Source organism: Hippocampus bargibanti, linkage group LG04 (genome assembly GCF_051943395.1).
Source record: "Hippocampus bargibanti isolate YZ-2025 linkage group LG04, ASM5194339v1, whole genome shotgun sequence".
NCBI classification, from domain to species: domain Eukaryota; kingdom Metazoa; phylum Chordata; class Actinopteri; order Syngnathiformes; family Syngnathidae; genus Hippocampus; species Hippocampus bargibanti.
The window spans coordinates 14,362,351-14,381,764 of NC_142737.1; the positions used below are offsets into that span (position 1 = coordinate 14,362,351).

The following is a 19,414-nucleotide window of genomic DNA, read 5'->3' on the forward strand; positions in this document are numbered from 1 at the left end:
AATTGTACTTATGCGTGAAAGTGAGTGTGAATGCTTGTTTGTTCCCAAACACTGGTTTGCATCGAGAAGATGGATGGAGAGATCGATGGATACAAAGTTCAGCATTAGCAGAATTCCCACCTCTTGTATTTGCATTTGACAATGTGTCTACTGCATGCATCACATGCATGGATCAACTCCACTAATTAACAAGTGGCATTTTGTGTCTTGGTGATAAAATCCTGCCTCCAATGTGTTTATTGTCTTTATGGGGGTTAAATTTTTGCAGTTTGGCAAGGCTTTAAAAAGGACCATAAAAATATACTTTGGCATATTGTTTTTGAAACGCACTATTGGATTGTCATCAGTGATGAAAAATGCATTCTATCTCCTCAATGCAACAATGCCTGCAAATCTCGATGTCTTGACATATTCAAGAAATAAATATCAAATATCAAAAGCAGCACTGATGTCAATTATAGAGTTTCCGTATCCATCCAAATATTTTCTAATCGAGGACTGCGGGCATGTCCGAGCCAATCCAATAAAAATATCTTGAATTATTTACAAATTCAAGACATTAAAAATGCATTTCTTAAAAAAAATTAAAGAGATAAATATAATATTTTCCGGTGGATAAAGCGCACCCAAAAGCCTTGATTTTCTTCAAAGCCACAACAGGTCTCGCAACTACTGTCAACAGGCACCGACTCTATTTCCCCCTATAGTAGTAGTGCATAACCCCAGCCTCTACTGTAGCGCCTTATAATGTGGTGTGCTTTATATTTGGAAAACTTTATATATTATATTTCAAAACTTTTTCATTCATTGAAGGTGTGCCTTATAGTCCGGTGCGCCTAACATAGAAAACTTTGAAAATACACCATTCATTGGGGGTGCGTCTTATACTCCGGTGCTCCTTCTACACCAGAAAATACGGTATACTTTTTTTTGGACAGTGTTCTATCACAACAATCACATGTTGACGACTAAGTGAACTACATTTCCCATAGCACTGATTGGACAGGGCATGTCATAAAAAAATTAACATGTTAAGTCACATTGCAGAGGTTCTGCTGAACCCCTGAAACCGATTCACCGAACCTTTTAGTTTTGATCAATCTCAGCTTAAGAACCACTAACCTGCGATGCATGTTTTTGGAATGTGGGAGGGAACCAGAGTGTCCGGAAAAAAACCCACACAGGCACGGGAATAACATGCAAACTCGACAGAATCAAACCTTGCACCTAGGCACTGTGAGGTTGATAGAGAAATCTACAAACAAATTGATATCATGATTCAAGTTTCAGTTAATTTGGGCCAATCTAGACATGAGTCTATTTAGTGTCCCCAAATGTCTGCACGCTAGGGTGTTGGCCGTCTCCAGCGGAGATCTCTTTGAAGTCCACAATAATCACTTTACCGCAAGAGTGGGGTAGGATAGAAGGGGGCTAGACTAAGCTCGGGTGTGGGAGTAAACAGTTTAGGAACGAAATGTTTTAGAATATCAAAAGGCAGTTTGGGAAGTGGTAATAAGTGTCATGGCCCAGGCGAACATATTGTCACCTGCAGCGTCTGCGACTTTTGTTACCAGACATTATGAGTACAGTGGGGGCTTGGCTTACGAACTTAATTGGTTCCCAGACAGAGTGTGTAAGGCGAAAAGTCTGTATCCCAAAAATTAATTTCCCATAGGAAACCATGCAAATGAAGATAATCCGTTCCCAGGTCTACATAAAATATAATTTTTAACTAAATAAGCCTTAAAACTACACACAATATATCTTATTCTACGTATAATAAATATTGTATTGTAATGAAAGAAATACACTGCACTGGATAATTTGTGATGGCTGTTGATGGCTCTTAATTGACACCTGTTGCTTTCTGACTTGTCAGGTCTTACGAAACTGAGGCATCACATTATCATTCATCATGTTGATGATACTCATAGCCAGTCTTTTCTGGATGGAACTGTTCAATAAAAGCCTGCACATCAACTCCTGAATGGCTTGATTCTGCTTGTCCTCTTGAAGGCAAATCAAATCCTCTGTGTTGAGGACCTCATTATGGTCAGCAACAAGCTCCTCGATGTCATCTGCGTCCACTTCAAGTCCCGTAGCTGCTGGCAGAGATTTTATTACAACAAAAGGCGCGAGTCCGATGATTCCATGGAGCCGGAATAAAACGCCACAAAAAAGGCGGGCTGGGGCGATCCGTCCAGCCTATCAAGCTATGCAAAATAAAATGGCACACTCGCGATCCCGGAAAGCAACAAACTTATGTGATCACAGCGAACAATAACTTCGAGCGAAGGAAACTCTTATGGTGGCAAGTCCAAGACACAGCGAGGCGCGAGGCGTCGTAATCATGTCACTGGTGAGGTGACAGCGACTCGTTGAAATGTCCCAGTATCGGTGATTAGGGGATCAACAAGCACACCTCGTTCCACGTGTTTCTCAATGATCTCCTTCTTCTCCTCGAATGTAATTTTATTTTGTGTCTTCTTCGGCTGGCGGAGGTCAGGAGCGGCGGCCCCACCCCAGCTGTCAACTCGCACGTGACAATTTCGGTGTCATTAGTCACGTGAAAGCATCGAGAAAATAACGCCTTTGTGTCAAGCTTTTTGTGAACGATGGTAGCAATGGTGGACGGTACCGAGCTCTTTATTTGTAGAATGGTAGTAGAAAGTTACTCTCAGGGAAGTGACACACAGCGTGCGAAATGTGTCAGGCTGAGATTCACTTGAAAGCCGCGGTGTGCACCTGTGACGCCACAAACGCACACCTCGTTCGTGTTTTTCAATTACAGTAAAGTATCATTATATCGATATCGGTTATATCGATAGTACTGCTTATTACGATACTATTTCTATGAACGCAAAGAAAAAAATTACATGCCGCAGGATCGGATATATCGATAGTCCGGTTATATCGATATTTTTTCCGACTCCCGAGAATATCGATATAACGAGACTTTACTGTATCTCCTTCTTCTCCTCGACGTGATTTTGTTTTGTGTCTTCTTCGGCTGAACACGAGCCTGTGGTGTGGTCGTGTGCATTCAGAGAGAGGGGGTGTGGAAAGGTGCGCCGGCTGGAGCGCTTTTCGGTCGTGTGCTTCCGCCGAAGATCCGAAGATCACTCCGCCAGATCCGAAGATCACTCTGCCAGCCGTGGTGGGTGTGTATCCCGAAAAGTAGTGCACATTGCAAGGTTTAATTTCATCAATTTAACGTTCGTAAACTGAAAGGTTCATAAGGCAATGTGTTCGTAAACCGAGGCCCCACTATATCTGTGTTTCAAAGCTCAACAAAAGTTAATCAAATTCCCGAATGAAGAGTCGGAATGGGGTCATGCCATGCAAATATGGGGGGCAGTGGTTTTCTTGCAATTTGTATATATAAACAATAAAAGTACGATTTTAGTGTGATTTGCAGAGCAATTGGCATGGATTGTTCTGGTAGAGGTAGACCAAACTCCCGCCGACTCAAACACAAACTTCCCTGAGTCAAATTCTTTATTTAAACTTGTCCGGGTAAATCTCTGACCCAGGTGGACATGCTAACCGCTTTACCCACTGTGTTGCCCAGATCTTCTTCTTTTCCTCACTGCCATTCACAAATGTATTTGGGAATAGAAAATATGACGAAGACCTCCATTCCCAAATTTTTTCAGGTTTTGTTTTTTTCTGTTTGGGTGCCGATAGAGGGCTCGCCATGGCCTCTGGCAATGTTTTGAAACCTTCCACAAGGAGGCAGCATTTCCCTTTGTTCATTTTAACGCTTTGTTCCAGCTTCAGCTGTTAAATCCCTATATAAACCAATCTGTAAGTATTGCATTGTATTTTGGACAGCCACCCTCATTTCAAACTCATGTAACTCCAGACCCATATGATTTAGGAATTAACTTTTTTTCCTGATGATTGAAGAGAGTCGAATGTTTCTAACAATGTACTGTATGTTTATGTAGTCTTAAAGGACAACCGATGTCTCCGGACAAGTTGTGTCCATAATTTGTAAAATCGCTTCAAATGACTTCTACTGATCGTATTTTACAAAGATTCCACCGCATATAGCTATATTTTACGTTTTAAGACTCGCGCTGAAGGAACGCCCCTGACTGTGAAAGGACATACCTTGCATCACCTCAATGCATTTTGCGGGACTTTGTTTGGTCTGAAAACTTCGTGTTGATCCGTGTTGATGGCGAAATTCGAAGGAAAACATAAATAACGCAATGGTGAATCGTTGTATGTTACACCGAGACAACTCTTTGATATTCTTTGACAAAAATTCCAAGCTAAATAATAAACCTATTTTTCAACGGAGCTCTCCCGCCATCTTCTGCATTTTCTGTGACACTACACATCAGTCTTGATCACTCAAAATGACCCGGAAGATTGATCTTTGATCGATTGCAAACATTTATACTTTCCTCTTCAGAACTACTTGAATCATATTCATAACTGGATGCGTAACAAGAAAGCATATTCTCCGAATCTGAAGCCATTGTTTTGATTCTCGAGCAAGGCAAGACGTCTTGGCGTGATGTCACGTACTGAGGGCGGGACTTTCTGAAAATGCCCGATTCGCAGCTCAATTTTTTTGCAGATTTTGGACAATTTAAGTCATTTTTATTGGTGTTTTGCATTTGACTAAAAACATCAGCCTGTGTGTTTTGGGTATTTTAGGTGCTATAAAACGTTTTTAAGATGTCAGTTAAGAAACAAAAAAGTGATTGTCCTTTAATACTCAATGTTCTGTGGGTCCTGGAATTTGAGTGAAAATGACAAAAACCCTGGCACTTGAATGGGCAATTTTTTTGCACATCTGCCAGTGAATGAGTGAAGTAAAAGTTCACGTGTCTGCGTGTGTGTGTCTGCGTGTGTGTGTGTGTGTGTGTGTGTGTGTGTGTGTGTGTGTGTCTGTGTGTGCGTGGGTGCATGTGTGTGTGTGTGTGTGTGTATTTTTTTCTTTTATTTAAACAAAGTGGCTTGCGTCTGCATAGGTTTTTCTTCCCCCACCAATTTGGGAGGACTCCAAAATAACAACTTTCAAGCCTTAAAATTAGATTACAGTAGGAAAACCTGTCCCGTGACTGTAAAGTGACCTTGAGAGTTTTGAAAGGTGCTTAGAAATCGAATGTTTTATTATTATTATTATTATTATTATTATTATTATACTTTTGAAATCTGTTCCTTTGCTCATGTTTGATTATTTTGAGTGCCAGAGACCCTTGCTTTTTAAGAGGAAATCCTTGGCTCCGACACAATATCAAACAATTCTCTTAAATCAAGCCACAGATGGGGAACCCTCTGATGCGACTATGTTGTTGGTTTACGTTGCTTGATGTTTCCCCTGTGCCTGATTTATTTCTACCTCATAGGACCTTAAAACCCTTTTTAATCAAGATCGCAAATGTGGTTAAATTTATATTCTCAATATATGTTGTCATGTTTCAAAGTAAAAGGCCAATTTTGACAAAGTAAGGAGTACAAGGTACACATATTGAATTACTCAGTACTGTACTTTTTAAAGGTAGGATGTGAAACTAAAGTTGTCAAAAAAAACACTTAAGTACAAATGACTGGAAATTACCGCAGCAACACATGTATTTGTTATTTCCCACAACTGCTTCTCAGAGACTCTTTTTTTGTCTCATAAAAAAAAACATTATTTTAATATTTCTTCCAGAGATGTCTCAATAATGTATTTTGAGTATTACAGCTGAATTATTTGTTAAAGCTATAATACATCTTGTCAGCCACAGTTCCAGATTCAATGGAAAATGCATCAGTGAACAAGTACGTAATGCAAAAAAATTCTACATTACCCCCTTTCAAACCTCACCGCAGAGTTTTGATCTTTCACTTTCAAGAGACTTTGGAAGACACTGCTCCAACAAACTGCTCCCCGGGGCCTTAAATAGAACCTTGCCCCAGTGTGTGCTTCGAACAGTGTGTGTTTGCTTTGTCATTGACAACAATGGGAGCAATGCAGAGATCAAACTTCATGTTTGTGTGTCTCTATGACAAATGAAGATGATTCTTCTTTTTCTTGATCACTATCGATCCACAGAGGCTGTTGCTTCCGTCTGAACATCGCTTATCGAATCCCTAAAAGTGAATGATGAGTAAGTAAGCAACCTTTGTTTTTTTGTTTTTTTTTATCCGCAATTCCTAGGGAAGGAAGGGCCGGGGCTCGATCTTCGTGTGGGCCTCGGGCAACGGCGGCCGAAGCCGTGACCACTGTTCCTGCGATGGTTACACCAACTCTATCTACACGATCTCCATCTCAAGCACGGCCGAAAGCGGGCGCAAGCCCTGGTACCTGGAGGAGTGCTCATCCACACTCACCACCACCTACAGCAGCGGCGAGAACTACGACCGGAAAATTGTAAGCTTGAACCTTCCGTTGGAGGAGTAATGGCGGGCTCTGAAGTCCACCTACTCAGACTTGGTTGTGCGGCAAATTAACCAGTAACCAGTCAGAGAACAAAGTGGTCTCTGATTGGTTTCAAATGCCTGTGGTGAGTTTTAGCCATTGGTTTCAGGTTAGGACCTTGGAATAGAATGGGAGGTTGAAGTAGGGCCATGAATTTTATATACCATATTTTCCGGTGTATACGACGCAACCAAAATATTTTCTTGAAAAGATGCCTCTGCACCTCATACACAGGTGTGCCTCATGTCTGAAGTAATATTGCCACAATAGGTCTCGCAAGTACTGTCAACAGCCACCGACTCCATTTCCCCCTGTAGAAGATGTAGTGCATAACCCAACCCTCTGCTGTCGTGCCTTATAATGCGGTGTGCCTTATATTTGGAAAACTTTATTATATTTATATATTATATTTGGAAAACTTTTTTCATTCATCACTCCGGTGCGCCTTATATATGGAAAAAGTTTGAAAATACACCATTCATTGGGGGTGTCCCTCACAGTATACTCCGGTGCGCCTTATACACCAGAAAATACTTTAATAAAAGTATCTTCCAATGCACAAATCTGTTGGACTTCTTTTAGTTCTTACCATTTCCACCGCATTGTAACCACGGTTCACAGGGATGAAAAATGCCAGTTCGCCAATGTTAGCTACTAGGTCTGGCACAGTCCCGCTACATTCCTCGCACCGATGCTACAAGCGAAACCACACAGTAACCCGGTTGCATTGTACAAATGAGCAATTTTTTTGCCAGTCACTCTAATCTACTCGAAAGGCATTCTGTGCTGCAGCACATTTTTAGTACTTGTGTGTTTGTGTGGGGATAATCCCTCCAAGTTTTCAGTCCAGCAAAGGCCCTTTGATCAGGGCTCAGTTGAGGGGCTAGCCAAACTTTCTCTTCACTCAAAATCTGCCTTGCTCTAGAAATCCATATGATTTGGCCAAAGCAGACCATAATCCAACTACAATGAACCCTCGCTTATCATGGATGTTAAGGATCGAGACCTGCTGTGATTCGCAACATCCACACTCAGCTGTGCAGCCAAGCCAGGCATTTGTTTTTCCCACAAATTTGTTTGATTTAATGACAATTAAGCCCTGAAAAATTGATCTATTCCAGGCCGTATTTCATTGAGTGACAAAAAGTGTTTGCTTGTTTATAGCCAATTATATTTTTCTTCAGGCTTTGTTCAGGGTTCTAAATGGCAGCAACATTCTTCCCAACAAATTCAATGATCTCAAGCAGTTCAAAATTTGACGGCAACAACAAAATCTTTTTTCAACCATTAAAACTGCATGGTGGATGCCTTTGCAACGGTTTGCAACAGTGAACAAACCCTGTCCCAAAAGAGACACTGACAAACGTCTGCCACTCAATGAGACTGGCTTTAATGTAGAGCTTTTTTATCACAAAATCAACAATCTGAGAACTATTATGTTTTATTTGAATTGTGTAAGGCTTCATACAAGGCTTCTTAATTGATCTTAGCGATTCCTGGGGATTATCTAGCTTCCAGCAGCGCCTCCGAATTCTTATGTCCTTATAAGCGACTGAGTCGTTGACAGCATAAACGCTCACAACCGCCTTAACACTCAAACATCTTCCAGTTTGCACCTTGTCAGCAATAGAGCTCAGGACAATTCTTTTTGGCCAAATGTTGACCAAGTAACACTTGAAATTAAACTGCTTTACAAAATTTTACCTGGTCTGAAATAAGGTGGCTGTGCAAAAGTTCCAAAGCATTTTCTGAAAAAAATCAATTTAGGTTTATTATCTTATCCCTTCTTTTTGATTAATCTCAATCAATGAATATAAAAATTCAATGCATGTGAATGGGCGATCAACATTTTTCCAATGCATCAAATGCATCTTCCATTCTGCCATGAATTTTTGCCCATTTTTTTGGCGCAGGAAACTTGCAATATCTGCAGCATTAACTATAAAAGTAGGACAGTAATTTGGTGTCAGTGAAATCAGTTGGTAGCACATGTCTTCTAAAAGCTAAACTTGGATTGATGGTTTAAATTACACGTGTCAAAGTCAAGGCCCAGGGGCCAAATCTGGCCCATCACATAATTTTATTGGGCCCACAAAAGCAAATCAAACTTGTGAAATTCCATGATGCTAAAGTCCGAACCAAAATTTCAAATTGCTGTACGTGAACCACAATAACAGTGATTGTTTTTTACTTCAAATTTGAAAACTACCGTGGCTGAAATTATTTGCCAGAGTTGGGTGTAGAGAGTCATTATATTTCAGAATTTGAGGCTTCACGTGAATCACCATAGTTTCTCCCTCACCATGCAGATTACAACAGACCTGAGGCACCGCTGCACGGACAGTCACACGGGTACGTCGGCGTCAGCTCCCATGGCCGCCGCCATCATCGCTCTGGCTCTGGAAGCCAAGTAAGATCCAGTTAACTGCATCCCTTTCACCTCATCCCTTTTCACTTTGCGGACATTCTTATGTTTCACTGATGGAGTGAGGGAGATCATATGTCCGGAAGTCTTGTGTTTGTCACAGAATCCATTTGATTTGAACGATCCATTAGAACCGTGCTCCGTCCAATTAACACGGAGTGTCCAAGTAAGCATTTTTCTTACTGTCCTTAGTCGAAAGTTGTCACAAGGTGAATATAGTGGATTATAATCGGGCTGCATATGAGACTCCATAATCTCCATTTTAGTCAACGTATTCAGTCTCCTCCTGAAGGAAATATCAATTTTCCATGACAAACTGCCAATACTGTCATTCAAAATAAATACCACGTTTTGCAGTTGTTTGTTAGCGTAAAGTTACATTAACTCATTCACTGCCAGACGTGCAAAAATGTGTCCCCTCCAGTGCCAAGGTTTTTTTTCATTGTCACTTGAATTCCAGGACCCACAGAATATTGAGTTTCAAGACTACACAAACATTCAATGCAGCGTAAGAAATCTTGGACTCTTTTCTTTCATCAGAAAAAAAGAGTTAATTCCTAAATTTTATGGGTCTGGAGTTATATGAGCTTCAAATGAGGGCAGCTGTCCAAAATTCAATGCAATCCATGCATATTGGTTTATATAGTGCTTTAACAACATCTGAAGCGGGAACAAAGTGCTAATATAGAAAAAAGGGAAATACCTTATGGAAAAGAAAAAAAAAACATTGCCAGAGGCCACGGCCAGCACTTTAACAAATTTGGGAATGGCGCTCTACGTCATATTTTCAATTCCAGCATACATTCGGAAATGGCAGTGAATTAGTTAATGTCTCATGAGCAAGTCCCTGACTTGCTAAAGCAATTTTCATTCTTCTCATCGTTACAATAATATCCTGATTGGAGAATCTCACTTGCTTCCACACTCACATTTGAACCTTTTTCTTGTTCTGATTTATGTCCTTGAATGGGGGGTTTTCACAAATTATGATTTGATGAAGCCGGTCATCGGCGTTTTCAACTTGTGCCAGTTGTCACGTGCCTAGCTGCACAATTAGCTGAGGTCATTTAGTTTAACCCGGATAATCCACTTTAAATCTCCAGCAGTAGAAAATATTCTGGCTTTCTCAGTAGAGCGGGCCCGGCACATACTCTAAGCCTGTTTCCTCAACAAGATTATTGACACTCGGACGCTCTGCTTGCCTGCCTTTCTTTTCCTCCCCTTATCTTTTTTCTTCTTTTCTTCATATCCACTTGGATAAACTGGCATGCACATGCGGGCAAGGAAGCATCAATTGCTTCAGACAGATTCTCTGATAATATCAGAGAGTAACTAATGAAGCAATGCCAGTGCAGTGAGCCAGCTTTTGTGCGGTTTTCCGTGTAGCGTGAAAGAGCTTTTCAAAGTTTAGGTGAAACGGAAAAGGCATTGGGCATAAAGATGAGCTGATGTCAAGGTCACAATGACCTCACAAAGCATCCATTTATACTCTAATGGTAGACACATATATCCAAAGACATCAAACCTTCCTTCAGCAAAACAGCGGCGCAACTTTGTATAAACTCATGATGCAAAAACAAAAGCACAAAGTTGCGTTTTTGAATAGGAGAACAATGACTAAGTCACTTTATTTCCAAATGATCCTATTGGCTGAGCAGCGCAAAGTATCATGGTCTATGTAGTTCACAATGCTTTGTTCGTCTCACGTAATCGCACTTGAGGTATTGGTGGCAAGTCAATTTATGGAGGAATTTAAATGTGTTAATTCCCTTTCATCTGACGATTAGTGTGGATTTTCAACCAATGGCCAAAACACGCATAATTCAAAGCAAAATGCACAAATACACTAACCACCAGAGGGTGCTGAAACTGCAGAAGTGGATAATAACCTTGCCTATTTCAAAGATAATAAGAATAAGATTAACAAAACCTTTAATATAACATTGGGGAAATTTGCAATCTACATCAGCAAAATTGTAAGGTGCTTTTAAAATCGCGACATGCTGTTAACAATATCGTGACAATTTTAACATCACGGTATCACAGATATTGTTCCCTCCCTAATGTCAAGGTAAATCCCTGAATTATTTTTTAAGAATCCTTAATTCGTAATTGTAAATGGTTTGTTGGTATTGGTGGCAATAGTTTATGAGCGGAATATTAGTATATACTGGCCACAACAACAGTCTGGAAGATAATTCGAGACAGTCGCCAGACCTGCATGACATATCCATTAATTTTTTGAGATATGGTTTATGCATGCCTTGTATGTTACTCTCATGCAAAGCCAGTTATGGCTGGCGTGACTATTTTCCAGAATGTGCATGTACACACAAATCTGTGTGCATACCAAATAAATAGGTTTGTGAGACGAGAAGTCTTTCACTTTTAATTTGAATATTTTTAATGAATGAATGAATTTAATTTAATTAGTAGTAGACGTGCACATCCACCATGACGTCCCTGTGGCGACCCCTTGAAGGGAAAAGCCAAAAGGAAAAGAAGAAGCCGTGCACATCCACCATGACATCCCTGATTCACTGGTGAAAAGGACACTTTGATCCTTTCCTCTTTCATATAGAACTGCTTCATGCAACAAAGAGGGTGCAGAAAGTGCTTAAGATTGAATGACTGTATATGTCTATGTGTTGTCATATTATTTGTTATTTAGTCTTTTTGGTCTTTTCAATTCAAGATGGCGCCGCGAGAGAGCTGCCTTTCCATCCCTACCCTATGCCGAAATGTCATTTTACAACAGTTTGACCCAGAACAGATTATTTGTTGCTAATCTGCTTCACACAAATATTGAGAATATTTCTTTCCCTGTGTCTCAGTTAATCATATTTTTTCTTCACTTAATTACCCGCTACCATAGCTCAAAGGAAGCTCCATTAAAACCTTCCTATTTGCTGCAGCTGCTGCTGCCAGTAGTTTAGTCGGCTTGCTTTGTTAATTACTATTGGGTTGTTTATGAGAGGAAGGCTGTTGTGACCTAGATAACGATGCCATTCCACTCCTAATTAATGACCATAAAACATTTATGGGGCCATCATTACTCTTTGCCAACTACTCTGCCCCCACCATTCCATTAATATTGATCTTTTACACTCAAATTCGTTTGGCTTTCATGGCATATATTTCTGTTCAAATTATATTTAGAATACGTATTTAAAAGGAGTATCCAGCACTATTTTTATCTGTTCCATGACAAAGCCCATACAGTAATTCTATAGGGTATATATTGTAATTTTCTGTGTTTGGTTCTAAGAGTCAGTTGGTCTGCTTCTCCACTGTCTGATCCCGGATTTCTACCTTTTAAAGGACAACCGACACCATTTTTTTGTTTCCTAACTGACATCAGAAAAACGTTTTATAGCATCTAAAATACTCAAAACACTCAGGCTGATATTTTCAGTCAAATGAAAAACACCAATAAAAATGACTTAAAATGTCCCAAAACTACTTCAAATTGACCTCACAAAGTTTCAGTTTCAGAAGTTCCCGCCCCCTTGTTCGTGACGTCGTGCCAAGACATGTTGCCTTGCTCGAGAATCAAAACAATGGCTTCAGATTCAGAGAAGATGCTTTCTTGTTACTCATCCAATTATGAATATGATTCAAATAGTTCTGAAGCGGAAAGCATAAATTTTTGCAATTGATTAAAGGAGTCCTCCTATATCAATTCGAGCCTTCAATGACAGCAATGTAGCGTCCCAAAAAATGCACAAGATGGCGCCCGAGCTCCGTTGGAAATGGGCTGATTTATCTGCTGGGAATTTGTGTCAGCTAGTATCAAATAGTCGTCTCTGTGCAACACACGATTCACCAACGCGTTATTTATGTTTTCCTTCTAATTTCGCCATCAACACGGATCAACACGAAGTTTTCAGACCAAACAAAGTACCCAAAATGCATTGTGTGTCGCTTTCTTGGTCAGTGATGTAACGGTAGGTATCGTCACCAACTCAAAAACAAGACATCCTGAATATTCAGTGTGAGTCTTAAAACGTAAAGTATAGCTATATGCGGTGGGATCTTTGTAAAATACGCTCAGTAGAAGTCATTTGAAATGATTTGACAAATTATGGACACAACTTGGGGCGTCGGTTGTCCTTTAAGGGGCATGGCTAACTGGGTGACATCAGAAGATAGAATTCGTTTGCATTAATTGTGGCCTACATAAGCACTTTGCAGGTTTTGTTATCTTTTATTTGGTTGTTTCATTCAATCAACAGCTGACAATGCATCAGCGACAATAGCCCTCTCTGCCTATATCTGACGATATGAAGCCCTCATTTGTCAGGGTACAGTACATAATAATGCTGATGGTGGATTCCAAAGCGAACATACGCAAAGTAAATTCTTTAAAATCTGCTTTGACTAAAAGAGCATCCAAGATTGACAAAACCTCGATTTGAAATAAATGACAAGCAAATAAGACAGAGGCATGGAACAAGAGCTATTAACTCAAGAGCATCTGAGGGTTATGGATGGCTTTAAATGTAAACAGAAGTATCTTGAAATCAATACGAAGTTTAACAGGGAGCCAGAGGAGCTACTGCTGGAGGATAGGAGTGATGTGGTGAAAAGAGGGGGTTTTAGTGATGATCCGTGCTGAAGAATTTTGGACTAGTTGGAGTTTATGGAGAAATTTCTGATTGACACCGAAGAGAAGTGAGTTACAGTAATCAATATAATTTAGGAATTAACTCTTTTTTCTGATTACAAAAGTGAGTCTAGTAAATAATATTTACCAAAAAAATGCGAAAAACACAACTGGCAGAAAACAAGATGAGTGCAAAATAAACACTTGGGTAGCAAAATGTTTTTTTTAATTTTATTTTATACCAATTGTTGCACTCTCAGCTAACGCTTTTTTCGAACACAGGACTGGTTATATTTAGACACTGATCTCTCTCTATTTAAATGTTTTGTTTTTTAACATTTTTTTTTTTGGGGGGGGGCCTAATTCTGTCCAAGTGCTGTATTATTGAGCGCGCTGTCCTCAGGTGCCAGCCCTTTTGTCTCGACCATCATGCAATCAGTGACGTGCTGTGAGGTTGATGGCTGGTGAGGCGCTGACGTCATCACAATCAGATTTACAAACATATGAACTCCACAGAGTAGCTTATTCACCATTTGACGGGACAAGAAGTGCAATGGACGACAGGTTTGGATGCAAAGAAAAAGGTTTTAATCAAGGGTTCCAGGGGGAATTCACAAGCAACAAAGGTTTGAATAGTGTCTCTTCCAATACTTGTCAAAATAAAGTCTCTTCTGATACTTAAATCCAAATAAGGTCTCTTCTGAGGTAAAACTGAAGACGGAGTTCTTTACAAGAGTCTCTAGGCCTCACCCCTCTTGACGTCCTCGTCATGTAGCCTAGCCACCTTAGCTAGGTTCAAATCCAGTGTCCAGTCGTGTGGTCCCAACTGGCAATGAGTTCCACGCAGCAATCAACTTCTCCACAGAGCACAGCAATCGAGCTTGTCTTTCCCCAAGCTGCACACTCAGAGGCTCTCTGCCTTAAGAGCCCTGCTTTCCAATCAAGCCCTGATCAGCTGCAGGTGTGTGGGTTTAATTGCTGCCTTCCACCAGGTGGGGCCAAGACTCTCTCTGGGTGGAGCCATCTTAGGGGGATGTATTTGCCCTCCAGGACGCAGCCTCTCGTGACATCACAATATACTGTATACAAACTGTAGCATAGAAAAAAAGAATTAAAAAAACGTTATTATTGTGTTACCTTTACTTATAAATGAAGTCCAAGTCTCTCTGTCTCAATGGAGATCACTGCCAGTGATGAAAGTCGTCCTTGATCAGTTCTGTTCCGACTGTATGTTTTCTGTCTTTTGTGCTGAGAATGACCGCTCCACTGATGCTGTAGTAGCTGGAACAGTGAGCACGAGCTGGAGCAACCTTGTCGCTTCAGGAATGGTTTCATTGAGATCCTTCTTGGCCAAAAAGCTGAGAAGCTGTCCAGGAGATTTACATTCATCCCTCACCGTTTGTGAGCTATACAGTCTGGCGTTGGTCTTCCTTTAATTATTATCTCCTGCTTCGATTGAAAGTTCGGTTTAAAAAATTCTTTCAATTTAGATGTGAAATCCACCATTCTGAAAATAAGGCCAAGCAACATGAAAAGTCGCAAGAAGAATCTCTAATCAGCGCCCCCTGTCATGAGGCAGGAGAACTGTGTGCCTCACCTCGGCACACAGTTTTGATTAAAAAAAAAATAAACATGTAGTACAGTGTTTATAATGTACAGTGACTGTACATTATATACACCAGCTAAACTGTACAAATTTAGTTCATATACTAAAAGCTTTTGAACATTTTAATAGCGATATGCAGAGGGACAGCAATGTGGTCTCACTGCAGAGCAAGCAGCACAGTTAGCATAGTGATTGCGCAATCCATGGCGAGGCTCAGCCGGCTGCTACCTCACTGCTCGTCTCCACTTAGTATTTGAACGGTAAATGTGAAAATTCAGCGATTTTGAAAAAAAAAAATGGTGAAGTTAAATGGAAAAGACCGTTAAAGTACAAATCACTACATAAATACAAGTGTTTAATTTATTTTGTCATTTGATATTTCCATGATGACAGGTGAGGCACAGCCTCACCGGCCTCCACTGACTGCACGTAACTGCATGCAATAACACTGCAACCTCATGAAAAACAATTCTTGGCTGACGAGCTCTCTCGGATGGTGTGAAAGTATCTGGATGACATGCGGATAGGAGCGGGAATCCCAGGAAACACGGTGACCCACTTGCTGGTTCTCCCCCACTATTTAATGTAGCGTTAGGCTCATGGAAGGAGTTGTGACACATGGTTGCCCGTCATGTAATGGAACTCACGTGAGAACAGAGAGGCCGGCAGGTGGGTGGGGGCTGCACAGATGAATGAGCCTCAACAAGCTCCAGCCAAGCCTTCCTGTAATTTTCCCCTCTATTTGGCGGTTGCATTGTTTTAATTTTAACCTCCCTTTTCCCTTCTTATCGTTCCCTTCAGTGCTTTGTGAGGTTTGCTTTCCTACCACCTATAAAACTGAATTTATGCTGAAGTTGAAAAAGAGAGTATTGTGGATCAAAAGCATTTTGATACTAAGACCTAATAGAATCAGGATGTGCATATTAGCATTTTTTTGAAATGGCAATCATTCACCACATCTGACATCTGTAAAACTCAATCCATATTGGAGTTAAGGAGAAACAGCAGTACCAAGTCTGTGAACAGGTTGCAGGTGAATTACCAAGTTTGAATCGCGTGTGGATGGCGACAATAAAGTTGTACCTGACATGCGATTGCCCCATCCTATTTTTTACAAGTAAATTCATGTTTGTTTGTGTTTCCCTTTTTCTAGTCCTCTTCTGACATGGAGAGATGTTCAGCACATCATTGTGAAGACATCTCGAGCTGGACATCTTAGCGCTCCTGACTGGAAGACCAATGCAGCTGGTTATAATGGTATTTACACTGTATATTATACTCTACACTGCAACGTCCAATTTGTTGCAGCTGCCCTTATAAATCATTTTATATATGAAACAGTCTTTTAAATGTGGGGAATTAATGCCAGCGCTCTATTCTCGTTCGACATCAGCAAAAGTAGGGACTTGGATGTGCCATTTTGGTTTCTTGTTAGTCATGGTTCTTCATTATTCTCCACATTCTCCACTTTGTTGCACTGGACCATAGTCTCATCTCTGAACAAAATTGGTCTCCAGACAGTGGCGAAGTCATGCTATGACTTGACTTGTTTTTGAAGCTTTTCCAATGGCCAAAGGTTTAAATACAAATACTTTTAGTCCCGAGCAAATCCCATCGAGATGATGTAAATAACAGCTGGACCCTCTCCGGTTGGATCTGAATTGCCATTTGAGGTTATGTCAAATATAATAGCTGTGCTGTTCCTTATCCATTGTTTGTCTGCTTTGAACTAAGATTAATGAAACGGAGACAGACGCAACTATGTTTCAAGTTCTGTTCGGAGAGAGAGCGCACCGTATGGGAGAACTGGGCGATATGACAATATATAGCGCAAAGACATAAGATAACATTTTATCGTGTCATTTGTCATCTGCAGCAAACTGCATTTAATTGATACATTAAATGAGCTTGGTTTTGAATTACACTTACCAATATTATATTGCAGGAAAGTGATTCACAATACATAGTGATCGTACATAATATATACCTGTAATGCAAAATTAAATCTAAGAGGAATTGCAAATGAATGAATAACAAGATGGGTAAATGCAATTAACAAACACTGTTGGGCAAAAAAATTATTAACAACCAACATATAATTATTAATGCTTGCCTTCCCTGTGGCTCGAAGGACATACGGTTTTATAACAATAAAATAATAATTGTATGTTTTTGTATGTCTGGTCCACAGTTAGCCACCTGTATGGCTTTGGCCTGATGGACGCAGAGGCCATGGTGAAGGAGGCAGAGCGATGGAAGCAGCTACCCTCCCAGCATGTTCCGCCTCAACACGTCTGCGTGGAGAGCGCCGACCGTCAAATCAGGTACACGATCAAGCATGGCCAAAACTATATAGTGAGCACATGAATGGATTTGCCTGTTTATTTTTATTTGTATTTATTTATTTGTCTGTTTGGTACACTTATTCAAAGACAATCATCAACCAATCCCTCAAACTAGACAATTAAAAGTGGAAGTTTGCAGTTCCGGTGTACCTTGACCTAGGCGTGCCCAAACTTGCCGGTTTTGCAAGTCACCTGATAATTTCCCATCCCACATTCTGTCAAACAAAAATGTCAAAAATGTTGCTTCCGCTGTAATTGATCCCATTTATTTTCTTTCTGGGAGGCATGGAGGTGGATTGGTTTCCACATCCACCTCACAGTGAGTGTGTGTGGAATGTGCATGTTCTCCTGTGCCTGCATGGGTTTTCTCAAGTATTCTGGCTTCCTCCCACATTCCAACAAAATGCATGGCAGATTAATTGAACACTTTAAATTGTCTCTAGGTGTGAAAATGAGTTTGAATGGTATTTTGTCTATGTGTGCCCTGCAATTGGCTGGCAACAAGTTCAGCGTGCCCCCTACTACCTCCCCGGACAACACTGGGATAGCAAGTGACCCTCGTGAGGATAAGCGGATTAGAAAATTGAGGGAAGGATTTATTCACCACTCCCACCCCCATTGGTTGTTTTTTTTTAATATATACACCAGCCCCCATGTGCTTGAGAATGTGCTTGTGCAAGCTTGTACATTGATAGGGGCCAAGCATTAGTTCTGGCAGGGTGGTTCTCACATAAGACTTTTACTAAACACACACATGTACACGCAAACACACACACTCCAAACCAGGGCTTCAAAGCTTATTCTTGATGCAGCTGGAAGCCAAAGCACTGTTTGGTGCAAGGCCCAATTTAAGCCAAACGTTCAATTGTGAGGGGCTCACTGGGCAGCACCCACCGACTGCGATACAACTCCCCCAATCATCATCATCATCATCATCATCATCATCATCATCATCATCATCATCATCATCATCATCATCATCATCATCATCATCATCTCCACTGTCCTGTCTGGTCTGCTCTGATGCACAAATCTACCCATATTAGGATTATGTAGTTGTGCCCGCTGACTGTGTGATATGGTTGAATTTGACTTAAAGGACAACCGACGTCACTTTTTTGTTTTTTAACTGACATCAGAAAAACGTTTTATAGCATCTAAAATACATCAATAATAATATAAAAAAACACCAATAAAAATGACTTAAAGGGTCCAAAATCTGCAAAAAATTGAGCTGCGTATTGGGCATTTTCAGAAAGTCCCGCCCCCAGTTCGTGACATCACGCCAAGACGTCTTGCATTGCTAGTGAATCAAAACAATGGCTTCAGATTCGGAGAATATGCTTTCTTGTTACACATCCAGTTATGAATATGATTCAAATAGTTCTGAAGAGGAAAGCGTACATGTTTGCCACCTCCGTTTCCACAGGCTGATAAATTCCTGATATAGCGCTTGGACGCCCACTTCTGGCCTTCTGGCGGCTTTTGGGTGCAACACGAGGTCCCCAGACCAAACAAGTACAGCAAAATACATTGACATGATGGAAGGACCGCTACAATGCGTCTTTTTTACGGTCAAGGGCGGTCCTGTAGTGACGTCACGTACGGGCTCGTCACCAACTCAAAAACAAGACTTCCTGAATATTCAGCGCAAGTCTTAAAACGTAAAATATAGCTATATGTGGTGGAATCTTTGTAAAATACGCTCAGTAGAAGTCATTTGAAGCCATTTTACAAATTATGGACACAACTTGTCCGGAGACGTCGGTTGTCCTTTAATTGTTGAACAAACGCATCAACCTCTCCAGTTTGTAAGGCAGGGATTCTTCAAATGGACCTTAATCAGTGGTGACATTTTTCCAAGGACTCCATTTTCATGCGATGTACAGCGGCAATCAAACCTAACTCTGCACTTTAACCCAAAATGATTAAAAAATAGTCAATTTTCACAGAGGGAGGAAAATAAATATGTATGTACCATATTTTTACTTTTTTGTTTTCTAACTGA

At 40.6% G+C, this 19,414-nt stretch overlaps 1 protein-coding gene across 5 annotated transcripts in view; it reads left to right on the forward strand.

Moving 5' to 3' along the window:
• The window catches only part of LOC148899148 (proprotein convertase subtilisin/kexin type 5-like), a 99,910-nt gene that overhangs the window by 32,323 nt on the left and 48,173 nt on the right, over positions 1 to 19,414 (forward strand). For all 5 annotated transcript variants that reach the window (XM_088994206.1, XM_088994205.1, XM_088994209.1 and 2 more), the window contains 4 exons: positions 6,164 to 6,376; positions 8,734 to 8,834; positions 16,215 to 16,318; positions 17,253 to 17,385. In XM_088994206.1, the coding sequence (XP_088850332.1) occupies positions 6,164 to 6,376; positions 8,734 to 8,834; positions 16,215 to 16,318; positions 17,253 to 17,385 (551 nt within the window). The remainder of the gene's footprint in view (positions 1 to 6,163; positions 6,377 to 8,733; positions 8,835 to 16,214; positions 16,319 to 17,252; positions 17,386 to 19,414) is intronic.